This window comes from Lethenteron reissneri, chromosome 34 (assembly GCF_015708825.2).
Source record: "Lethenteron reissneri isolate LAM-NWPU_2019-01 chromosome 34, ASM1570882v1, whole genome shotgun sequence".
NCBI lineage: Eukaryota > Metazoa > Chordata > Hyperoartia > Petromyzontiformes > Petromyzontidae > Lethenteron > Lethenteron reissneri.
The window spans coordinates 5,025,506-5,048,472 of NC_083812.1; the positions used below are offsets into that span (position 1 = coordinate 5,025,506).

A 22,967-nucleotide genomic window follows, 5' to 3' on the forward strand; every position below is an offset into this window, starting at 1 on the left:
ACATCAGCAATTAATTATTCTAGTAATCTTTATTGGTACATTCACATCTTGCACCTTTGTAACACCCACACACAATGATATATTACTATACACAAAGTAATGTTATATTCCAACATGTGCTGTATTTAACCCAGATGTTATGATGAATACTGTACTGGATTACATCTGTTTAGTCGAGGGACCCACACAACGGCATTAACCAGGAACACTCTTTAACCAGTCTGTTTAGAAAACAATCACTAATGCATTACATGAACTATGTTCTCATGGATCAGCTAGGAAAGGGGTTTATCTAAATATTCTCATTTACAGGCTGCTGTGAAAACCAGATATGGAATATTGAATGGCACAGACCTGGGTTTTTTTGGTCTTGTGTACCAACCCACATTCCACGTGGTTTCCACAGTGGCCTCATTCATCAGGTATTATATGCGTCGTGTGAACGTCTCTGAACTCTATAGCAGTGACAAAGCATCAAGAGAAACAGAACTCTAACATGAACATACCTAATAAGAGGCCCAATCACAAAATATAGCAGTCTACTGTAATTTGCAATGTTACTATTTTATATACCTCATGTCGTGTATACAGTTAAGCAGGAATATCAACAAAACTGCACGCAAACGCTTTTAGCCGAAATAAAATTTTAAATGTATGGACCTAAGTCCACCGTTCTTAAGTCAATTTTTTCTTGAGTCCAAAACTTGACAATTCCCTTAAAATGCGATGGAAATACTTACCCGTAATAACTGACAAGAACAATAAACACCTTCACCATCAGATTTACAGTACTTTGTGGTGAAGAGGTCTTCCTAGTGCTACCTATGGTATATCTCAGCTTGGGTTTCACATCAGGCTCACGATGGTAGGACAGATGAAGAGGCCGGTTTCAGTCAAACATTAAATTGAAAAGCACACGAAGCGAAAATAAGTTGTTGCAAGACATCCAAGAAGTCTAGTGGGTGTTCAGTTACGTGAAAACCCTTTTGACAAGTGTAATATCAATTGTGAGAACTCACTGTGATATTTTTCGGCTGAGAAAACGGGCTCTAATGTGGTGAAACCTCAAGAGCACAAGCTGTGGAGTGATTTATTCGCAATGAGTAACTGCTGATGGAAAACATTTTAAATCAGATACAACTCACTTTTAACACCTGAATTGCCTTCCAACATATAAGACACAGCGTATATATACACACAAAGTACTTTCAAGCTAAGGAGTAAGATAAGACCTATATATTTAATATATATATTTTTTTATTTTCATTTACAACATAAATAAACTGGTGTAAAATATTAATTTACCTTAGCTTAATTTAGGAGCATCATTTAAATGCTAGGAAAATTATTTTTTTTGGTTCAACACTATAGTGGATGGTGTTTAATTTTGTTCAGCTGGCATCAAATATACCTTTGCAGTCAAAATTAGAAATAAAAAAATTGGAAAATGAGGATTAAAACAGCTGCGGCATTTAGCATTTCAAATAGTTTTTTTCAGCAGTTACATTCACAACCGAGTCACAGCCATTTACTCGCTATATACCTCTTCACACGGCTTTACTGCAGAAGGAAATATAAAATCTGGCAAAGAGCTAAACAGAACACGGTAAATGGGGAAAATAAGCAAATGAAGCAAGTAGCAAGGTTTATACAAAATCAAAGAGCAACGTTTGAGACATCAACTGAAAATGTATTCAATGTGTAGCATCACCACCAAACTTTTATCTGAAAATATATTCGAGTCTGTAACGTCCAAAGAATGGAACAACACTTACATATGCCTCAAATAACATTGTTTTGTGAAGATAATTTGTAATGATTTGGTTGCAAATGCACACTTTAAAGTTGAAAGGTAAACGCCTCTACCAAATGTTATGTGTGGCCATGTTATATCCCGTTTTGGTAACATCTTGCACCCTAAACCAAGGATACATTCATTGCACAGTGAAATTATATATATAAAACTATATCAGACAATACAGTAAAACAATGATTAAAGTAATAAGATTACAATAAATTTAAGAAAAATCTATAAAACAGTGCCATGTTATTCACATTGTGCATACCCCTCAATAAAAAATAACAATCTGTATAAAGTAAGAAAAAAACCCACTACATCAGATTTAGCAGTTATACGTGTGAGCATTAATGTTGGTTGGCCCCACGGCTTTAACTTCTGAACACTCAACACAGTAAACACCGGCATGCCATGCACCAATATAACGAACTAGGCAAACTGGTTTTCAGTTGTGAATATGCAGGAGACAATCAGGATAACACTGCCAACCATCCACCAATTATCGTGTGAAATGGAGCTAATTAGTGGCACGCGGGAACACGGACCATCTAGTTAACTTGGCTGGAGAGCTTCCATGTCTCAGGACACCCCTCCACGACGAAGCAATCTACACTTGCAGTTCCTTACACTGACGAGTACTTGAATCCAGACACATTCAGTTTGTAAGCGCAAGGGTCAGAGGGGGCTGGAGCTTTACTTACAAGAGACCCTGTTCCCAGGCGTAAAAGCTGCCTTTTCAAACTCGGTGTCACGTGACGTGAACGTGTTTTAAGTTGGAAGAATTTTGAAGAGAGGCAGCTATACAAAACCCCGTTTCATTTCACCACTCCGATGACAAACGTCATCTCTCACCACCACATGACCACACAATGCTTTCTCAGAGAACATAATATTTTCTTATTTTTGTAAAGACGTCGGCCTTACAGAGAATTCGTTTAATAGAATGAGAAGTTACTGTAAACACTTCATTTGAGAAGTGCAAGCCATATGTTTGATATCTTGCTGTACCGTGCATGTGAGTGTACACGTTACAATCACAGGCTACTTCTAGGATAATATGCTTATTGGGGGTAAATTGTTACCGTGTACACAGCAGGATACGAAAGGTTTGCAGTGAGGGGGGGGGGAAGAGCTTTAAATCTACGGGCAATATACTCTACTCAAATTGCAAAGCCCTGATCACTAATTAGAAGTGTCAATGATTATCATCACAATGCTACACAGATATACTGTAAGTCTAATTATACCTCATTAGAGACTGCTTCAGTACGGTCCAAATCAACTGCACATGCTTAAATTACGCACGCATAAGCCTTCGAATGCACGCTACATGGAGCATTTTGCAATTCGGCTCTGGCATCGATTGTTTTTTTATTTCCGCGAGATATTAAATTTTCGAATTATTATTTCGCATAAGACTGCGCCATTCTCAATCAGGGCGCATTACATTATTCGGACGTTCACGCGTGGTAATGTATCAAAAGAAGGGGCTACATTGAGCACCAACCGTCAGTCTACATTTTGTAAAATTCAAAACATAACGTAATTACCTCGACTGGAATTACAAACGTAGCAATCACCTATCCCCAACTGGCAGATTGATGCTCGAGTTACATTGCGTTATCACACAGGGAACAAGCCGCTATGGGGAGGGGGGGGGGGCAGCAAAGATAAACAATTGCACTTCCCAGACATTTTGCACATATTGAGTTCAAAATAATCATAAGTGCTGTATTATCGTTCTTATACGGGGGGGGGGGGGGGAGAGGTTTGCTCGTAAAATTGGACAGCGTGTTAAATATTGATACTTTATATTAATCAGGCATCATCGACTACCTGTGACCAGTAACCAAGATGCATCTTTGTACGCAAGCCTGAACCCCCCCCCCCCCCCCTTGCTTTCCAAAATGCTTTTTGCCTTTTTTCCAGTTGAAAAAACTGTGCGCATGTCAATGACAAAATAATTCTGTGTTGCATATTACGGGAAACATTTTAACTTTATACTTCCGAGAGTAAGGGAATGTTATCACGTAGGCAACAAATTAATTCCTTGTAAATGCTACAGCATATTCTTGCTTCTTTCTACGTGACTTCACCGAAAGAACCAAGAATATGAATCCCTGCAGTCACGAAAGCTTTAAATTGAAATTTGCTGCAGCATAGTTCAATGCGCAAAGCCTTCGTGTAAAAACAGCAAAAGAGAGTTGTTTTCAATAAATGTTTATGAGCTTGAGTGAAGGATACTGCTGCAAATAGGCTCCAATATAACCATTGCTCCATCGGAATTGGCCAAAACCAGAGAAGCACAGAATGATAATGCAAGATAAATGCTGCACTTTGCAATTGCACTACTGGCATCGGCTGACCAATCATCACATCCCCAAGCTATAAAACGCTGCTTGAACAAGCTGGTAGGTTAAGTTACTGTGGTCACTGTGGAGGCCTGCGAATCTGACAGCGAAGGGAAATCCCCACTTAAATTTCGCAACGCGAGAACAACTTAAAAGTACAGAGCAAATACATCACGCTATGTCGCATTGCCAAGAAAACGATGAAGTGATTCCCGAGCATGACTTTTGATCTTAATAAATACAGGCGGCCTGCGATGTCCCTTTAAATATGAGCGTGTGCGTACGGATCCTGGTGCGTAGGTAGGCCACCTAGGAGAGCTTGGGTTGGATAATGCCCACGAAGTCGTCTTCCTTCTGGATGAGTCCCTTTCCCATCAGACTGTCACGGAGCGCTTTAAAAATCTGAATCTGCTGGTCTGGCCTAAGCACCAGCAGCTGCTGCAGAAGTTTGGCTGGATTTGGCCCTCTGTCAAAGACACAATTGATGGATGCAGGTTAAATATCACCATGGATATAAGCAACTAAAACAGAGGAGATAGTTTAGGTATGTGAGCCATATTTTTTCCTGAAAACAGATGATGCTTAAAGGAGATCAAAGTTACAATTTCCCTTGAAAAAAACGCTTTCAGCTGCCGATAAAATGGCCGCGTAGGTAACTGGAAGAGAGTGAAGACGCTAGTCTAAAGCCTGGTGTGTTATATTCGGCAGCGATACGAATGCTGAGAAAGGAAGAAGTTACAAAGCTGGGAAGTTATGAGATTTCGGTTAAATTGGAGAAATCAACTGGACAGAAAGAGGAGCAGGCTCAGGCAAAGTCGAATTGGAACAATTTAGAGATGACAAAAGATCTGGATCGGGCAAATTGTCAGAGAGAAAAGACTCGCTGATTGAAACTCAAAATGGAAGATGGGGGGGGGGGGGGGGGGCAAGACCAAGAAAAGAAAGATAGGGGGGCTATATGCAAAAATGAAGAGGAGAGTGCAGAATTCAACACATTGGAGGTAACTTGAACTAAGAAGCTGCCTCAAGATAGAAAACTCAATAAGAAGACAGACAACAAGAGTCAGACGTGGTCACAGGGTAGTGTTATAATACAGTTGTCAAATTTCACTCAAAACGCAAAACACATTTTAATTGAAGAGATTTTTTAAAACGTAACATAAGCATGTGTTTACACTGCAGCCTTCAATGCATTTCCTGTACCATCCTACGACAAAACCATATTTGTATATTTGTGTAGTCGACTGGCAGGAGTGTGAATTACCGCCCGCACTTTTATCTTCTTTATACACCCCACGGAAAACCGAGGAATCACATTACCACATTGTGCAAATAAACGGATTGTGTATATCAAGCGGACCACTGGGCTGAAGGTGGGCTTGCAAGGACTCGAGATAAAATACTGACTCAGAGATTACATAATCTCTTATGTTCAAGCTTTTAACAGAAATCCCTTCAGTAAAAGCCTGCAGCTCATTACAATAAGTATTAGGGTGTATTTGCGTGAAATTGAAAAAAAACTGCGTTTAAATTCCTTACTTTATGAAGCTGGCCATGTACACGTGCACAAACGTGGCCATGAGATATTGACAGTCGAATCGATCCATGATCCCTCCGTGGCCAGGAATGGTGTCGGCAAAATCCTGTGACAGAAGTGGTGAAGCATGGCACAACAACATTAATGTGCATTGCAAGGGTGCAAACACACATGAGAGTAATTTACTGTCTGGGTTCATCATCAGCCATGATCCGTCCACTGCTGGATGAAGCTCTCCCCAGTTTGCTCCCATTCCTCAAGGTTTCATGATACAAGAATCTACCTCCTGCACACGAGCCAATTCGAAAATATGTTTTCAGTAGCTTTGAGTTGAGCACAATTTTTTAACTCTGCACACAATTATGCTTAACTATCAAATAAATTAAAGTTTTGTTGAACGTACGTGCAGTACATGCCAGATTTACCTGACTGCCGGGCTACATGCAGGACAGCAGAGAGCAGTGGAACAAAACAAATTGTTTTACTGTTCTTAAACTATAAAAAACTATTATAATTAAACTTTTTTTAATTTCACCAGGTAAGGCCCACTGAACTATATAAGCTCTTTTTCAGAAGAGACCTGGCCACAAATGATCGCTCAACCAAGTGTTGCCTTATAAAAATCCACGCAACCACGGGGAGAACATGCAAACTCCAAATATACAGGTGTCAGTGTAGGGATCGAACCCACTTCCTCCTGCATACCAGGCAAAGGAGTTAACATCTCGCTCCAGTGGCACCCATCTCTACGCTCTCAAGCTTCTCCAACCCACACAAACTAGCATGGTGAAATGTGGTCATATAACCTCCACCACCCGCACGGCATGGACATGACCTCAACCAGCAGTGGACTGAAAAAGGGCTGTCCATGTATATTAGCGATAATGATGAGAAATGCAATATACCAATGTTAGTGTGTGAGCACATTAAGCAAATTCATACCAATCAATGAGGCAAGGAGAGCACTTAATGCATAATTGAGACAATGCTAAAGTATCCACACCTTAATTTTAAAGGCACGCTTGAATCCACTTGCAAAGAACCCTCCAAATGGTCCCATGAGCGAAGCGAAGGTTGACAGAGCAATGCTGTGGATCTGGAACGGGTACAGCCGAACTGTTTTCTGCACACACACACACAAACGTTCCCCATTTAGCCTTGCAGACTCCTGGGACAAGGGCTGTGAGAGAGCACCTACCAAGGCAAGCACAACACGGGGTGGGGTGTGGCCAGCAGCATGCCTGGCTGCTTTAGTTTCTCCAATGAAAAATATATACACACTGCCCCAGGTACTCATTCAAGGCAGAGTCAATAAAAGAAAGGCCCATGACAAGTTCTGATATAATATTTGAAAATGGTGTTAGCCGTGGCACATTTTGGCGAAGACTAACCACTGTGCCACTGCAATCCCTACACAAAGACACATACATACACACACACAGGATATGTCTGTCTTTGTGTTGAGGCCACTACTCAAAGCAGAGCCACATTGCTGTTGTGCAAGCTCTGGTTACCGCGACAAGTCCACCTATTTAGTGAGGTTACATGACTAGCAAGAAATAGCAAATTACGCAACCCTCATCAATGCTGTCAGCACCACAGAGCATGTGTGGCTATTTCTTGACTTAAAACTTTCGTGACTGCAGGAATTCATATTCTTTGGGTCTTTCGGTAAAGTCACGTAGATAAGTTCAATAGTAAAGTGAAAGCCCTCCCCGTAGAGGCGGTTAAATCTGGACTTAAAGCTTCCGTTGGGCCAATCTATTGACGTGACTTCACAGAAAGACCCAAAGAATATTAATTCCTGCAGTCACGGAAGCTTGAAGTCAAGATTAAACTGCCTCTATGGGGAGGGTTTCCACTTAACTATTGAACCTATCTGCGTGACTTTACCGAAAGACCCAAAGAATGTGTGGATATTGCTCACTGCATGGTGGAATGCAAGTACAGAAAATGCAGTGCAACCTGTTCAGAGGCGTCCTTGAACTATCAGCCGTCTGTCTATAACAGCACATACACTCTCAAGCCATTAATGCTATGCTCACCAGCTCTGGTTAAAGGAGGAGTCTTTGATTGCCTCTTGGCTATTCCCACCAAAGCATTACTCACAGCTCGTCCGTGGTGCTGCTATAATCAATTCTAAGATGAGGAACACTTTCTAAATTAGGAGAAACCCTGGTGGCTACACTGTAGTTTGGCTGCTCGTTCATGATTTACTGGAAATTATCTGTGAAAATCCACAGTTTTAAGTCCTCCTCAAGCGACTAGAAGTTTCAATGGGGATTCTCTGGCATTGCTTTGTGGGTTCCACTTTTACTTAAAGGATTGTAGGTACTTCGTCACAAAGGTTGGCTTTAAGTCACCAATTAGACCGGTTCTCCGGAGTGTTCCGCAGTGATCTGTGCTTGGCCCATCACTTTTTAGCATCTACATGGCACCATTGGGTATTATACTCCAACATCTTGATCCTACCGGTTAGGACCAGACTATTCAACAGCATCTGCATCACTGACAGTCGTGAAATCATGGTTGCACCGAAACTTCATACTTCTAAATGCTGACAAGACCAAAGCCATATTCATCGGCTCCCCTCTGCATCTTTCTAAAATTGGTTCGTCTCGTTAGTTGATGGTCACAATGTCAGTCCCACACGGGAGGTTAGAAACCTCGGTGTTCAGTTTAACCAGTCATTATCCTTTGAGGCACATATCTAACGTGGCTAAAATAAAAAAATTTCCACCTAAGAAATATTGCCAGAATGCATCGCTTCCTGTCACCTGCCGACTTGGAGAGACTGAATTTCGATTTAAAGCTTTCGTGACTGCAGGGATTCATCTTCTTGGTTCTTTCGGTAAAGTCACGTAGAAGGGAAATAAGAGAGACTGGTCCATGCTTTTGTGTTATTCCGACTCGACTACTGCAACGCCTCGCTGTTTGGGATTCCGAGCACTGGGGGAGACTCCAGCTTGTTCAGAATGCAGCTGGGAGTGCCGACACCATGTCCACCATTCCGTGAGCACATTGGACCGGTCCCCCTTTATCTCTTCATTGGCTACTGGTCAAATTCCGAGTGGATTGTAAGATACTCAGCACTCCCAGGTCGAGGTTGTGCTGTTTTGGTCATCGGGCTTTTGGTAGCGTGGCACCCAAGCTATGGAACGCCTTGCCACTTGAAATCAGGAAATCAGAGTCAGTAGATATTTAAGTCTGCTTTGACAACCCATCTCTATAAAGTGGCCTTCCCTCTTTAGTCGGTTGCCCTGGTTCTGTTTTTGTTACCTGCCTTTCACACATTGTGCTTTGGGATCCTAGGATGAAATGCGTATTATACATTTTAATTATTATTATTAAATACTAACTTTGTCCCTCGTCTTCTTGGTTCTTTCGGTAAAGTCACGTAGAAGGGAAGTAATAAAATAATAAAAATAAAACATAATTGTTTTATTATGTTTTATTTTTATTTTTATTATTTTATTACTTCCCTTCTACGTGACTTTACCGAAAGAACCAAGAAGATGAATCCCTGCAGTCACGAAAGCTTTAAATCGAAATTTGTCCCTCGTGTTTTCCAAATTTTCTTCATTTTACAAAACAATTTCTAACTTTAAACTTAAAAAATGAAGAATGAGAAGTGTTTAGAATTGTCTGAAACCTCATGAATGTAGTGACAATTTTGTTGTTGTTTATCTTGATAAAAGGCCATCAATACAATAGGACCCTGGAACCGTATGGTCAGAATAAACTCTTACACAACTCTGTACAACAAAAACTACTCAAAATGCTGTGATTGTACGACTCACAGATGAACAATGCTAGTTTCTCAAAATATAGCCAATGTATGCACTACAAGCTGAATACGACTAAAATTATAACCACAGATGACAAGATAATTTTGTTTCACTTAAAACAAACTGGAATCCCACAATCTGAGAAACCCTGCTGTTGTGTAATCTAAAACCTAGCAGGAAATACAAGTTTAACTGCAATGACATTTTAACATGTACATGGAAAAAGAGACAACTCAGCAAAACTAAGTGTCATGTGCTAGAAACTCACCCAGCCAATGACGGACTGCACCACAGCGGGTACGGAGTACTCGTGCAAGTGAAACAGCTCTGAGGGATGGCAGTCCACGGTGAATCGGCTGGTCTCGCTGTTGTACGCCACGGGGCATACAAAGTATGGGATGCCAGCCATCAGGTAAGACAGCTGTGTGAAGGCAAGTGAGGAGGAGGAAGATGAGGAAACAACAGCATCAAGTAGTGCTCAGCATAGAGAGGGAGGTGTGCGTGTCTATGCGAGCGGGTGTATGCCATACAAATGTTGGAACGTGTAATGCTGCAGATTAAAAGTGATGCTAATGCTCAAGATTATGGGCGTAACAATTCACTACTCTACCCCCCATCCTGCAAAACTACTTGGAAATTTGATGCATTGTAAATCAGTCTCAATTTTATTACAATACTCTTTTTTTCTCAATCGTTTATCATTTTACTACCTCGTTACTATAATTTGTTTTACTTCATTAGCCCGAGTATGACTATCGTACATCATATGCACATGTGCAACGTCATAATTTAATTGCTGCACACATTCAATGGGACTAATGTGACCATTAAGAATTGAGATTATTGTATGCAACTTCAGGCTCCTAATCAAATGTGCATCGAAAGCAACATTTTTTTGGAATGTATGGGTCGTGTAATAATTGGTTCACATTACCCCTGGAGTGTATCGCTGCTACATTTACCGCAAAGTTAACATGATCGATCCTTCAGTAGAATTGTGACCCTGACACGTGACAATTCATCAAAATGCAAGGGGCAAAATTTGTACAAGCCTATTATAGTAGAAATCCAATTTATGGTATTACCAACATGATCAAAAGCATGACTGTGTTTAAAGTACATATATTTCATTACAAGATCGTATAGTTTTTTTAAACCTGGAATTTTATTTTATTTCTGACACTGCTCTAAGGCATGCCTGTTGGGACCCAAAACAGTTTTACTGCTATATAGACAACAGATTTTATTTCACTTTATAAATCCTAGGAAGGCCGCACTATTAAAAAAAACATCCGATTGTTCTTCTCCCTTGCTGTTGATGCGAGTGTTTGTCATATTAAAGATACGGACACAACCGTTTAAATAAATTTTATTAGCTCACTGTCTATGGCAAAAATAAATAAATAAGAATTCCTGTTTACCATGGTGCAATTATGCAACCTGTGGCTAGAGTGAAGATAAAAACCAAACCTTGAACTCTGAACACAACAACCATAACTTTCAACGTCTCGACGAGGACTATAGCATTCATTCAACGGAGCAAACATTGAAACAAATCCAAGCAGCAGGCAGGACATTTATCAGTGGCTTTTTAAACTAAATTTAGTACAACGGATGCATTTTGACATGACTGTTGCCTCTAAAAAGCAGGGCTGAAGTAACAAAAATTCTGCAAATATCACCTACGCATGACATCCATGAGTAGTGGAAAAAAAAACCTGGCAATGTATACACATTAGTCTTACAAACGGCTAAGAGCGGTAAAGAAATACAAATATTGGAGTAATATGACGTTCGCAAGACCACCTTGAGTACGCACTGAAAGGGTAAACTGACATGACGCATTCATTAATCAGGCCACGCGGGAGAAAGTGAATGTCATTGTGGGTGCGTCGTTATGCGCCGTGTCGTGATGACACGCCAGCCGACAAGGGCGTGCAGTGCAAGATGTAACCGCAAGGCGAGCGCCGGGATGTATGTGCAAATGTACGACTGCACCGCTGCTTCTCGAGGTTCTCTGTAGGACAAAGGAAACTCACGATGAGGCCGAACACGACCGTGGCAAAGAAGCCTCCGATAAATCCCTCCCAGGTTTTCTTGGGAGACAGCTGTTTGGGACAAACAATGGAAATGCGGCAGATCAATAAGTTTCAGAAGAATTCATTAACTGACAATTACTGTAGTAGCTATGTGTTTAAAAATAAATGTCTGGGAAAAATATATGTAAAAGCTAAACAATTTTTATTCTACCAGGTAAGGTCCACTGAGCTATATTGCTCTTTTTCGAAAGCGACCTGGCCACAAATGATAGCCCAAGGAAGTGGCTTATCATGTGTAAATTGATAGCAGCCAAATACTCAAAGCGCACGTTTCTAAATGTGGGCATATGCACCTAAGATAATCTTTTTATACACAAGGCAAAGGTTTAATTTGCACTATTTTTATATCCAACAGCCTCAAAATTAATGTTATTGTCATAGCAAACCTTTTTTATTTTGGCAATGATAGCGCAGTTGTCGGGCAAAACATAAAGGTTTGCAAGCATATTGGATTACCTGCTAGGATGTACAATCGCTTACATATCTTGTCTGGCACAACGAGCCATAAGCACCGCGCTACATGGAGCGACTAATGACACTAAGGTTTGTATGAAAGCTGTTGTTCCCATGACATGTTTGTCATACCTTGATGAGCGGGGTTCGTCCGAAAAAGAACCCAAACATGTAAGCCATGATGTCATTACAAATCACCATGGAGATGGGAACAATGAACCTGCAGGGAGAAACGTATCTCAGTCGCTGCTAAGCACTGCTGAGGCAGCGCCAGGCGATTGTTGCAGCAGCGAGGATAGTTGAGCAATTTATGGGCAGCAACGCAGATGCAGTTTATAATACACATTAACACATGTGCAGCCCCTTTGTCAACCCACACCATGCGGATGGTGCGGTTATTTTCTCGTACTCATCAGTGCGTGTTAGTGTACGTGCATAAATGTGCAAACGCCACATGAATGGTATAACAATGGAGTTGCTGTGCTGCCCTCTGCTACCCATCGTGTAACACCGCAGCATTTGACAATCCGTGTGTCCACGATGGTTGACAATCTTAGCACTATAAAGGCACAACCCCACTTAGCTCCCGAGACCTGATGGGATCGGGTGAATTCCAGGTGATCTGATCATAGGCTAAGCAGTTAAAAATGTCCAATGAAAAAAAAATGGCAGAGCACACAAACATGCATAGATTTTGGTAAAATAAACATGCAGTAAATGATATCGGCAAAGTAGATTTGCATTGATATATGTGACACTTATCCAAAGCAAACTGCTTTAAACAAAACCATGGGACATTGAGCACCATCAATAATAAATACGATTCAAACAAGAAGTTTTAACCCATTTGGAAATGATGCGTTGCAATTATTTTGATTCCCAGCCACGGCTAACATCATTAGTGAATAAAGTGAATAACATGTTGACAGGTCCTGGAAAACTACCCCTTCACCAAACCGCTGACAAGCATCGTGAAATATAATTTTAAAAACCCTCGCGACCAAGATGGTTTGGGGAGGATCCTCATCCAGTGTTGAACTGACAAAGGGCAGCATATACATTCATTATAAAGCGTAGATTAGAAAACATGTTACTTTTATTATCACCCATGTATAGATTACCATACACTGTGGACAAAACATGCATTCCATCCACCACAATTGTTTGTGTTTACTAATTACATTGTTTACGGAGGAAATGAAAGTGATCAAAAAAGGTGTCAGTTTTGTTGCCAGATAGAAGGGTAAAGAACCAATTATCGATATAGTTACGTGTATACACAGGTACATAATTCATCCGTGATTTATATTTTTACAGAGAAACAATAAAAGAGCCATTTCTATTTCATCAAAGGCAATAGTTCAGTCTCGCATGGGTGGTAAACAGGCAAACACAGTTCTTAATATTCATTAAGCCTCAAAAGTGCAGGTTAGGCTACACCAGTTGAACTAAAGTCTTACCAGATCGTGCCCTCAAAGAGGTTCTGGATCACAAGGTGAGACTGTGTCACTACAATCAGCAAGGTCACATGGGTCCATCCGAACTGCAGTAGGAAAGCACAGAAGAGATTGGGGTTACTACTTTGGTCACTTTCTCACAGCTTTATCCAAAGTATAATATCATAAGATGGAGTTTCCTCTTGGATCTATACAGATTAGCCAACAGAAGCAGCTATCAGAGCTACCTCAGCAATCCCCACAAAAGAGTAAGGTTTAAATTAAGCCCTGCTTGAAAAGGGTTATGCTGCGACTTATAGAATGCAAGTTCTGGTTGGTCCAACAAGCTTTCAAACAACAAATTAATAGACCTTCGAAGATTTTTTTAAAGTAAAATGTCATGAAATGGCCCATTCTAACTGCAATTAATGTCATTAGATGTGTTTTACAGCTACAAAAGGTAAAATTAAAACTTGACCTTTCCCTGATTAACACTTATATTACCCCCCCCCCCTGCCCCTTTTCATATCTCTCTCATGTTTATTAAAAGTGAATAGCCAACCCCGTTACATTCCAACTATAGGCTCTGGAATTAAGGATGCGCACGACCTGTAAATTTGGGCAGTATGTTTATTGTAGGAAACTGTAGCAAGCATTAAAAAACGTGAATTAAGATTTTTTTTTAACCACTTCAATCACAGTACCGACACTAAAATCCCTGGTCCTGAGATACAGTACCTCCCTAAGGGCCTAACCTGTCATATAAGATGGAAATAACTAAGTATTGACTCAGAACTGTGACTAATCATGGATAATAATACTTTGAGGAGTGTTTATAATGAATCCCTTATTTTACATTTCATTTGACTCCAAATAGAATTTTCACAGCATAGCAATAATACAATGATTACACATAAGATGATGAAGCATCTTCAACCACTTGCTACTCGAAATCGACATTTCTTCGGTTATAAAATATTTAAAATTAACTGCTGTCATATGTGTATAAATTTACAGGATTCTGGTGGAGTGCCAAAATTACCATGTAAAATTGAAGACGATATTGCTTCTTCACCAGACTCAACACAAACATGCAAAATCCTGTGGGACATTGAAAAAGTTGATTACAAAACACAAACAGCAACTACAATTACAGACTAGTATCACAGCCACCTTTCTCGTCAGTATTGTTTTGCCATTTAAAAGCGTGACCCCCAAATAACTTAATATTAGCTTATATTTTAAACGACCGGTCAACAGTTCCACAATGATCCCTGGATCAGTGGGTGGGTGTATAAGTGGGTTGGTGGATAAGTGGCTAAGTGTGGGTGGGTGGTGATGTGGGTGGGTGGCACACACCAGTCAAGTACAATGTGAAGGAAATGAAGCGGTGGTAGCGAAACAAGAGTCTCAAGGGCTCCTCGCGTTGAACCAGGGAGAAGAAGTAATCGGCCACAGTTTCTCCGTAGAAAAAGTAATTCACACAAAGCAGGAAGTACCTGGAATTAAACACCGCCACCATGAAGACACACCCAATTAGCTCAACTAATACATACCTGTAAACTTTATCATGCAAGTTTTTTCCTACATCATATACTTTCAAAGTATCAACATGTTCTAAGCTTAAACATTTTTTTCACGTCTTTGTCCCAAATTTCTTGAGTTTGTATTTTACTAATATTGTATATATTGTAAAATTCACAAGTCATGTTAAGAGTCATCTTAATTAATGAAACACAAAGAAATAATTTCCTTCGTGTGGAAAATGTTGCAGGACCATTCTGAAAGAGTAGTGAGATTCAGTGAGGCTTTACTGAATACACAAGTGTAATAATCACAAGTTGATGTTTTCATGGAAACAAAACTGGCCACATCTGATATTCAGAATGTGTTGGTGTCCTCTGTACAAAATGTGGATTTTTTTTCATTTTTTCACTGTCGTTTTAGTCCGTTTATCGAAACTATTTTAGGAAATCATTAAAATAATTGGTAACCACTTCCCTTAAGTTTCACAAGCTACAAAGTACATGCATTTCAGGTTCTGAACCAATACCATAAAAATCTAAAAACTTGTTGATAAATCCCATAATCCAAGTCATTTTCACAAAGTCCACATTCTCATTTGTTTCACTTCATTCGTCTGAGTGCCTTGATTGTGCTACTATTAAGGACCTCATACGATCTGTGTAATGGCGACTTAGAGCCACAAGCGGCTTACCAGCTCAGCGTTCTGAACCAGGGCAACTCATAGGAGTGATACACGTTGTAGCCGATGGTGATGATCTCATGAAAACACTTGATCTGAACACCAAGAACCTGAATTTCAAGGGAAACAACACAAAACCACTTTGAGTTTTCATGTCAGAAAAATAAAAATCTGGTATTCATACAACCCAATTAAATTTTTGCTACAGTCCGTGTTTCTCTAACACCCTTCTCTGTGACCGTCACGATGCACCCTTCCAACTATCAAGCACCAGATGTGTGTGCAACATGTAATGGCTTCATCTGCATATCAGTGGAAAAGATTGGTAAGGACTGGCATTTGAAAGTCATTGCACTGCATAATGAATAAAGATTAACTCCTCTAAAAGTCAGACAAACTGGGGCCATACATCCTGCATGAAAATGTATTGTTGACAAACTTTCAATGGTTCATAACTGTGGTTATGTGTGCGAGGTGCTACACTTGATTTTCTGTATTTTCCTGGTACAGCTCCAACAATATAACAGCCATCACCTAGGACTTTGTGCAATCATAAAAAAATATATTTGAGCCATTCAGACTGTCTCAAAACATTTCCAGTCAATGCTTAGAGGTCATAGTGTACTGGACAGGACCCATCAAGGGTCTTATTTCACATATACACATAACTGCAAAATAAATGGCTAAATAAAACGTCTACATTGACCATTATCTGGCAAAACATGAAAAGGCTTACTTAACCACACTAGGCAGACCTCACCCCTACTTTATTGTATTTCATCACGTTTGTCCTGCACAAACACCTTCGCAGTCACAAAATCATGCGCCACCGCATAACGTCCGGAGAATCCCAAAGTGAAAGTGATTTCGATGGCAGCACTGGGAGCAATGTATCTTTCGTGCAGTGCCTTGCTTACAATGAGCATGAGGACGAGTGGTCCCAAGTAGATGATGATGAAAAAGAATCCAATCATGGCAAGGGACAGAATCCCACGAACCCACCAGTTTCTCCATCTGAGGACACAAGCACAAACAAGCTGATGGCTTGCTGGCACCATATCCGTAGTTTCATGGGCAGTGCTGTGACAGCAAAATATCTTCAAATTACACATGGTTCTGAAAAATGAAGCCCATGCATTGTGCATATTCAGCTGGATATACTATACACATGCATAAAATATAATCGCTCAAAGTACAATCTGTCTACTTGTTTTTCTTTCAAATGTAAAACAATGGAATATTTAAATTAACAACGGAAATCATTGTGGGATGCATTCCATGTTCCTCTGACAAAAGTAGACCAGAAATCACGAATCATATCAAAATAATCATTTGGTTAATTGCTTCACCTTCAGCCACCAGTCCTTTATCACGTGGACTACACTTTCACTCTGGCCATTATAAGCCCCATTAAATTTTCGGTAACAAAAAGGTTACTGCTTAAGTAAATCTTCATCATGTTCAAACATCGGTGTGGTTGTGTGCCAGCAAAGCGACAATGCCAGCGAGTGTGTGCACCTTACCGAGACGACATCCCTGATAGCGCTTTGTTGAGCACCTCAGGCGTGTTGTCCGTACCGGGCTGCCCCATGGCCGTTTCCTGGCCGGACTTGGATCTGTCGTCCACCTTCTTCTCGGCCCTCTCCTCTTCCTCATCCCGCTCTCCCCCGTCTTCCCCTTCCTCCCCATCGTCCTTTCGGTCACTGTCCTCCCCTTTTCTCTCGCCCCAATCTTCGTTGTCATCCTGGCCATCATCTTCCTCCCCTTCATCAGTCAATACATGCTTCTTCGTGTCTTCTTCCTGGATACAGGGCATGCGCCGTGATCAGAAATGTGCTCGAAAAGTAGGTGTATAAATATGCATCGGTTCAGCATTTAATATCGGTTCTCAAGCCTATGGCCTAGCATTAGCATGTTTGTCGTTTGCTGCAGACACCCTGATTAATGCTACAGGTGTTTTAACCTTTAAAATACACGTCTGCTTCACAGTGGTCGGTAAGGCTTCCATGTCGTCATTCACAAGAGTAGGCCATTGCTGTGACCATTGCGTGACCATTGCGTGACCATTGCGTGACCTGGGGCATTAATTAATGCCAGTATGGGGCAATGATTGCTATATATAATCCCAATTGAGAAATGTGGACATTTTTTAATCTTTAAGGTCCACTGTAAATGATCATAGTATTACACCCACAGTAGTATGGATATGCTTTTCTGATGTCCAATTTTGAAGGGACTGCAAATAAAAATGTATGAATTACTCCAGAGATTACAAAAATTATCCCCGAGTTGGGTCAAATGATGTGAATGTGCTAAGAAATCTGCTAAACATGGCTTTGGAGTAATGTAAAAATTATTATTGTTATTATTTTTGCTTTGTGATATCATTATCACCCAACCATGTATAATTATGCATAAATGGCTGCGATGGAAACATGAATGCAGACAAATGGTGATGCTATAATTGCAGCAGAGACTAAATACATTGTGTCAGAGGTTTGACGGCCGTGCCAAGGAGTCAGATGGCTGTAACAGATCACAATACTGTAGTCAATTTAAGTTCTACATGTTATGTACGTATATAATAAGAACCACGTTTTCCAATGCTCTAAGTCTTGTGCATTTCATTTATTGCCAACCACAGCTAACATCATTGGCGAGTGACATATGAACCAGTTCTGGCTCCCATCTTCACCAGCTCACTGACCAGAGAGGCAATGTATGGTCAATCCCCATGACAGGCACAATGTGAAAGCCTTGTTCCATTAATGGAGTGACAAACATACGTAAAATGTATTTTGTATTTAAACAATATAAAAGCTTACTCTGTTTTAAATGTGAGTTTTATCTACGCATTTTCAAACTTAAGATATTTTCGTGATGCTAATGCATCCAAAGTTTGACACATATAGAGTACTTATTGATTGAATGGTCCATGAAGAAACTCTGGCCCATAACATAGCAACAAATACTGTCACGGGAGGCCATTGCACTCACCATAATGTTAAAGATTGAATGATTGCATGAAATCACCACAACCATTTTGTCCAAACACTCATGAAACAAAACTACATCTAAATTCTACATCTGCTCTGAGCAGCAACTGTTTGGTGCTATCAATGCATTACAGTCTGGCAGCCCTGATTGAGAAACTCCGATAAGGTTGAGCAAAGGAAAGTTAAACCAATGAGTAGCTTGGTGTGCTCGGCCTTGGTCTGCCGCTAATGTTTACCGACGTCCACGAGTCATTATGCATCGAAAAGCTTCCTTATGAGTTTCTGGCCCCAAAACGGTGTGCCACGAGAGAAAATCATATACGAAATAATGTATTCGAGTTAACAAAAAAAACACTAGAAAACCAAACCTTGTCGAGGAAGTAAACCACAAAAAATGTTTTTATCGCTGCAGTGGCAACAATGCACTTGTATTTTGTACCCGTATTATGTTTGACCGAAGCCATTTTACATGGTGCAATATTTCATGGGAAATATTTAAAGCATCCAGTACCAAACGCAGCTAAACATGCGTGCGTGACACGGGGATGAAATAACATTAACTGCAAATGGAACACATTTGCACAAAGTGAATTATCGGCGAATTTAATCAGATTTGTGCACGGAAACGCAATGCCCTATAGTTGGCCTGCATCCTGTCACCTTTGCCCATGTTGGTGTTTGCATAACACTGCAATATGGGGACTCGGTTAGCTTCTTAACCATGGTCACCATGGCAACATTAAACCTGCTCTGCAGCTCTGACCCCTTTACAAAATACAAAAAATGAACCCTTTCCTGGCAGCCTCCAATATCATTCAGCCCTCGTGTCCTTCACAATCTCTGCATTGCGTAGCGGAGTACTTGTCGGTTTTCATTGGCTAATTGGTCATCAATTGTACGGTTTGCGATTCTCATATTTGAAGTTTCTACCTGCTAAGCTGCAATATCATATTTTACAATTTCATATCGGTATGCCTCTGAAGTGAGGCTTTTGATTTTGCCACACACAACTGCCTTAAATGGACAAAAATAAGAGCACAGTGACAGAGGTCAGCCCGTCATTGTGCACGACGTCAAGGGGGGACCCTTAACTTGTCGAAACAGGCAGTTCGCTTGACAATGTATTTAATGCGAAGAAGCGAGTACCACGCAAAGATGTGCTTTAAAATTGAATGCACGACTGGATTAGGCTTTAGTCCAATAAACCTCAGCCTCAGGAGATACGGTCATATGTACACTTCTTCATAGCACCTCTGATTAGCACGGTTGGCTACGTACGGTGCGAAAAAAGTTCTACATACATACAGTACATACATCACTCGGCCACAGCTGCTTTGCACAATCAGTGAACAAAAATGGATGCAGTCTTTCGTAACACGGATACATTCAAAACTCAAAAGCCAGTGTGACATATGCATGGGCAGGTGTAGCAGTGCCGTTCATAAGCAAATTAAAGCAAAGTTCTGGCAAGTTCCTGGAGGGTGGGGAGAGACGGTAAGTCAGAATAAGCATACTAATAGTGTACTGTGTAGAGACTATGGACTCTTGGACAAGGTGTAGACACACATGCCCTCTGATGACCTTAACTGGCAACAAATGTGGCACAACAATTTATTAGCACTGGGAAAAATGTAGTAATCTCTGTAGACATGTAACGATGCATCGATTAACTGATTTACAATGTATTCTTATTCTCAGGATGCATACATTGAATCGAGAAAGAAAGATTTTAATTCATAGACTGTTTGAAATTGGTTCATATAACCCGTGCACAACATTCGCCACAATATACAGAAAATGTTCTCGTGTGGAAACGAATCACAAACATGAGTTTTTTTTTTGTAATTCATGGAATTATAAGGAGTCTAAGTATTGGCATTGCTGGTATATCTGTGCTTATGGTAATTTGATGGTGTTGGTTTGCGCTTGGGATTAATATGCAGGATTGATTAAAAATAACAACTCGTTTTTAAGTTACTGTAAATAATGGAGATTAGATATTAACATTAGTGAAAGCAGTTAAAATGTAAAGATTGGGTAAATCAGAAATCTGGGTTATTATAAGGTTTCAGTGAACTCTCCCATTAGGCATTTTGCAATTTGTGTTTGGAACAGTGCATTCATTGACGTACATTTCTTAAAAGTTAGGCAACCACAAATAAAATAACGCATGTGGGAATTCCGCATCTCGTCACATAAGGATTCATTTATCCGATTTACGTAGATACGACAATTATTCCTCCACATAACCTTTGGTCCAATGTATTGAAGCTACATTGGCAATAATAAATTAAGCACCTTCAAATAATCAAGTGACTGAATTGTATTAAAACATGCACACATGCAGTGCTGTTTAATTTCACTCACTGCATCACCTTTGAGGTTTGTGTTGGTCACATATTCCATTGCACAATCGTTGTCCAACTCTTGAAACAAACCCTCTGAACTTGTAGCCAAATAAGCCAAAATTCAACCAAATACATTCATAAAACGGGTGGTTAAGTAAAACGGAGAGGGTAAAGCCAATCAATGCAATGCCGAGTTACATAAAATGCACACAACTCAAGAGTTAAATCTTGCTTATGTATGAAGCCACGGTGAGGGGGGATGTTACTTCAAAAATAGTGGCTCATTTATTGAGTCAACTATTTTACTAAAAACAAGAGCATCCATGTGTTTGACAGAACGACTAATAATTCATTATTTGCCCCATAAGGTTTTTGATGTTCGACATCGCACGGTCAACTGCGGAATGACGAGAAGACGCGAGTTTCGGCCTGGTGCACCATCATCCATGGACAACTGACACACGCACACCATTCCATTCCTTCACAAACTTCAGCATGCATCACCCTAGGGCTACAGCGAACACAAAACTTGTTGAGAGAAACTGCACACTCCACGATTGCGTGGCCTATTGGAGCGTAAAGCAAAATGATGAGAGGGGGGTGGGTGTAGGAAAAAGTACCGTGGGGTCAAATATTTCGCCACAGAAGGCCCACCACCATGTAGGGTGGGAGACACTGGAAAAAAAATGCAATGGGGTCGGAATTTTCCGTAAGGCAAACACTATGTTATTCCAACTCGGAGCCCCACGACAAACGAAGAACAACACATTTACCTCGAAGCATTAGCTCCTCTGCAAATATCACAGGACGAATTTACGGTCACAAACAACAATGTCAACTCATAACGGCGGTCTGTTAACTCTCACGGTGTACATGCTCTTTGCATTGCTGGATGAAAGCCTAAACAAGCCGTCGACATCTCTCTGGGCCTTGCCTTGCCATGCAAAAATAAAATATTTATATCATGTTCACTCGAGATGATCTCATTGTGGCGTCTCAACTTGTAGACAGAATTCACCTTGCAATGTTACGCGAGTCTTAACACTGAAGGGGCCCATACACATACACACACGACACGCACAGAGCCATATTCAGAGATCAAGAGAGACTAACAAGAGCCCTACCAACAAACAAATATAACTGTGACGATCTATAAAATGTCTACACAGCTTCGCAAGCAGTCAAGTCTATAAATCCACATTTTGTATGCCACTCACACTGGGACTCACATCGACAGTTCTGCAATTCACAGACACCCATAGCTCCATAATCACACGGACACCCACCCACCTCCCATGACTGCCTCCCCACATTTTGACACGATACAAAGCGTACATCAATTTCGAACGATAAAATAGATAAAATAAAACCCAACCTGGGCCCTCTCCCTCTGCCCGGGCCACAAAGCGTGGGGCTTCAATGACACACGGGGGGGTGGGGGGGGTAGTCTCTCACCGCCGGTGCCGAGCCCTCCACCTCGGCCGGGATCCGCTGCCTTAGCTCGGTGCTCATGAGTCCCGAGCGACGAAGACGATGTCGGAGATATAAAAAAAAGAGTGAGACGCACACGCGGTGCTGCTGTTGTTGTTGTTGCTGCTGCTGCCTCGACCGCCGCTCACGGGGCGGGATGAGGGCAGCTGATGACGATGGGTGACTTGACCTGTCCGTCTGCTGTCGTTGTTGTTGTTATTCGCTGCTGAAGGCTGTGATGTGCTCGGCACGGCTATTGTGGATGAAGCAACCGAGGTTAAATGTCGTCTCGGCTGAGGGTGGCCACCGCTGGTTTGCTGTGAGCAAGCGGGGGGGGCAGTGACGATGACGCGGTAGCCCCCACCCCCTATCCCCTGCCCCCACCCCCTATCCCCTGCCCCCCACCCCCTACCCCACCACACCGATCCACTCACACAAAGGCATCGTCATCGTCATATGTTTTTTTCTCAAGAATTTTGTTTATT

The 22,967-nt window shown here is 41.0% G+C and overlaps 1 protein-coding gene across 1 annotated transcript; it reads right to left on the reverse strand.

Moving 5' to 3' along the window:
* Positions 1 to 16: 16 nt before the first annotated feature.
* On the reverse strand, positions 17 to 22,810 carry CDS2 (CDP-diacylglycerol synthase 2). Its single transcript, XM_061565058.1, has 13 exons — positions 22,468 to 22,810; positions 17,192 to 17,469; positions 16,586 to 16,682; positions 15,681 to 15,778; positions 14,822 to 14,961; positions 14,505 to 14,563; positions 13,487 to 13,569; positions 12,159 to 12,246; positions 11,514 to 11,582; positions 9,743 to 9,895; positions 6,690 to 6,809; positions 5,689 to 5,792; positions 17 to 4,615 (listed from the first exon to the last, which is right to left on the reverse strand). Exons 1-13 carry the CDS (start codon positions 22,522 to 22,524, stop codon positions 4,459 to 4,461), a joined length of 1,503 nt encoding a protein of 500 aa, XP_061421042.1. The 5' UTR covers positions 22,525 to 22,810; the 3' UTR covers positions 17 to 4,458.
* Positions 22,811 to 22,967: the final 157 nt, after the last annotated feature.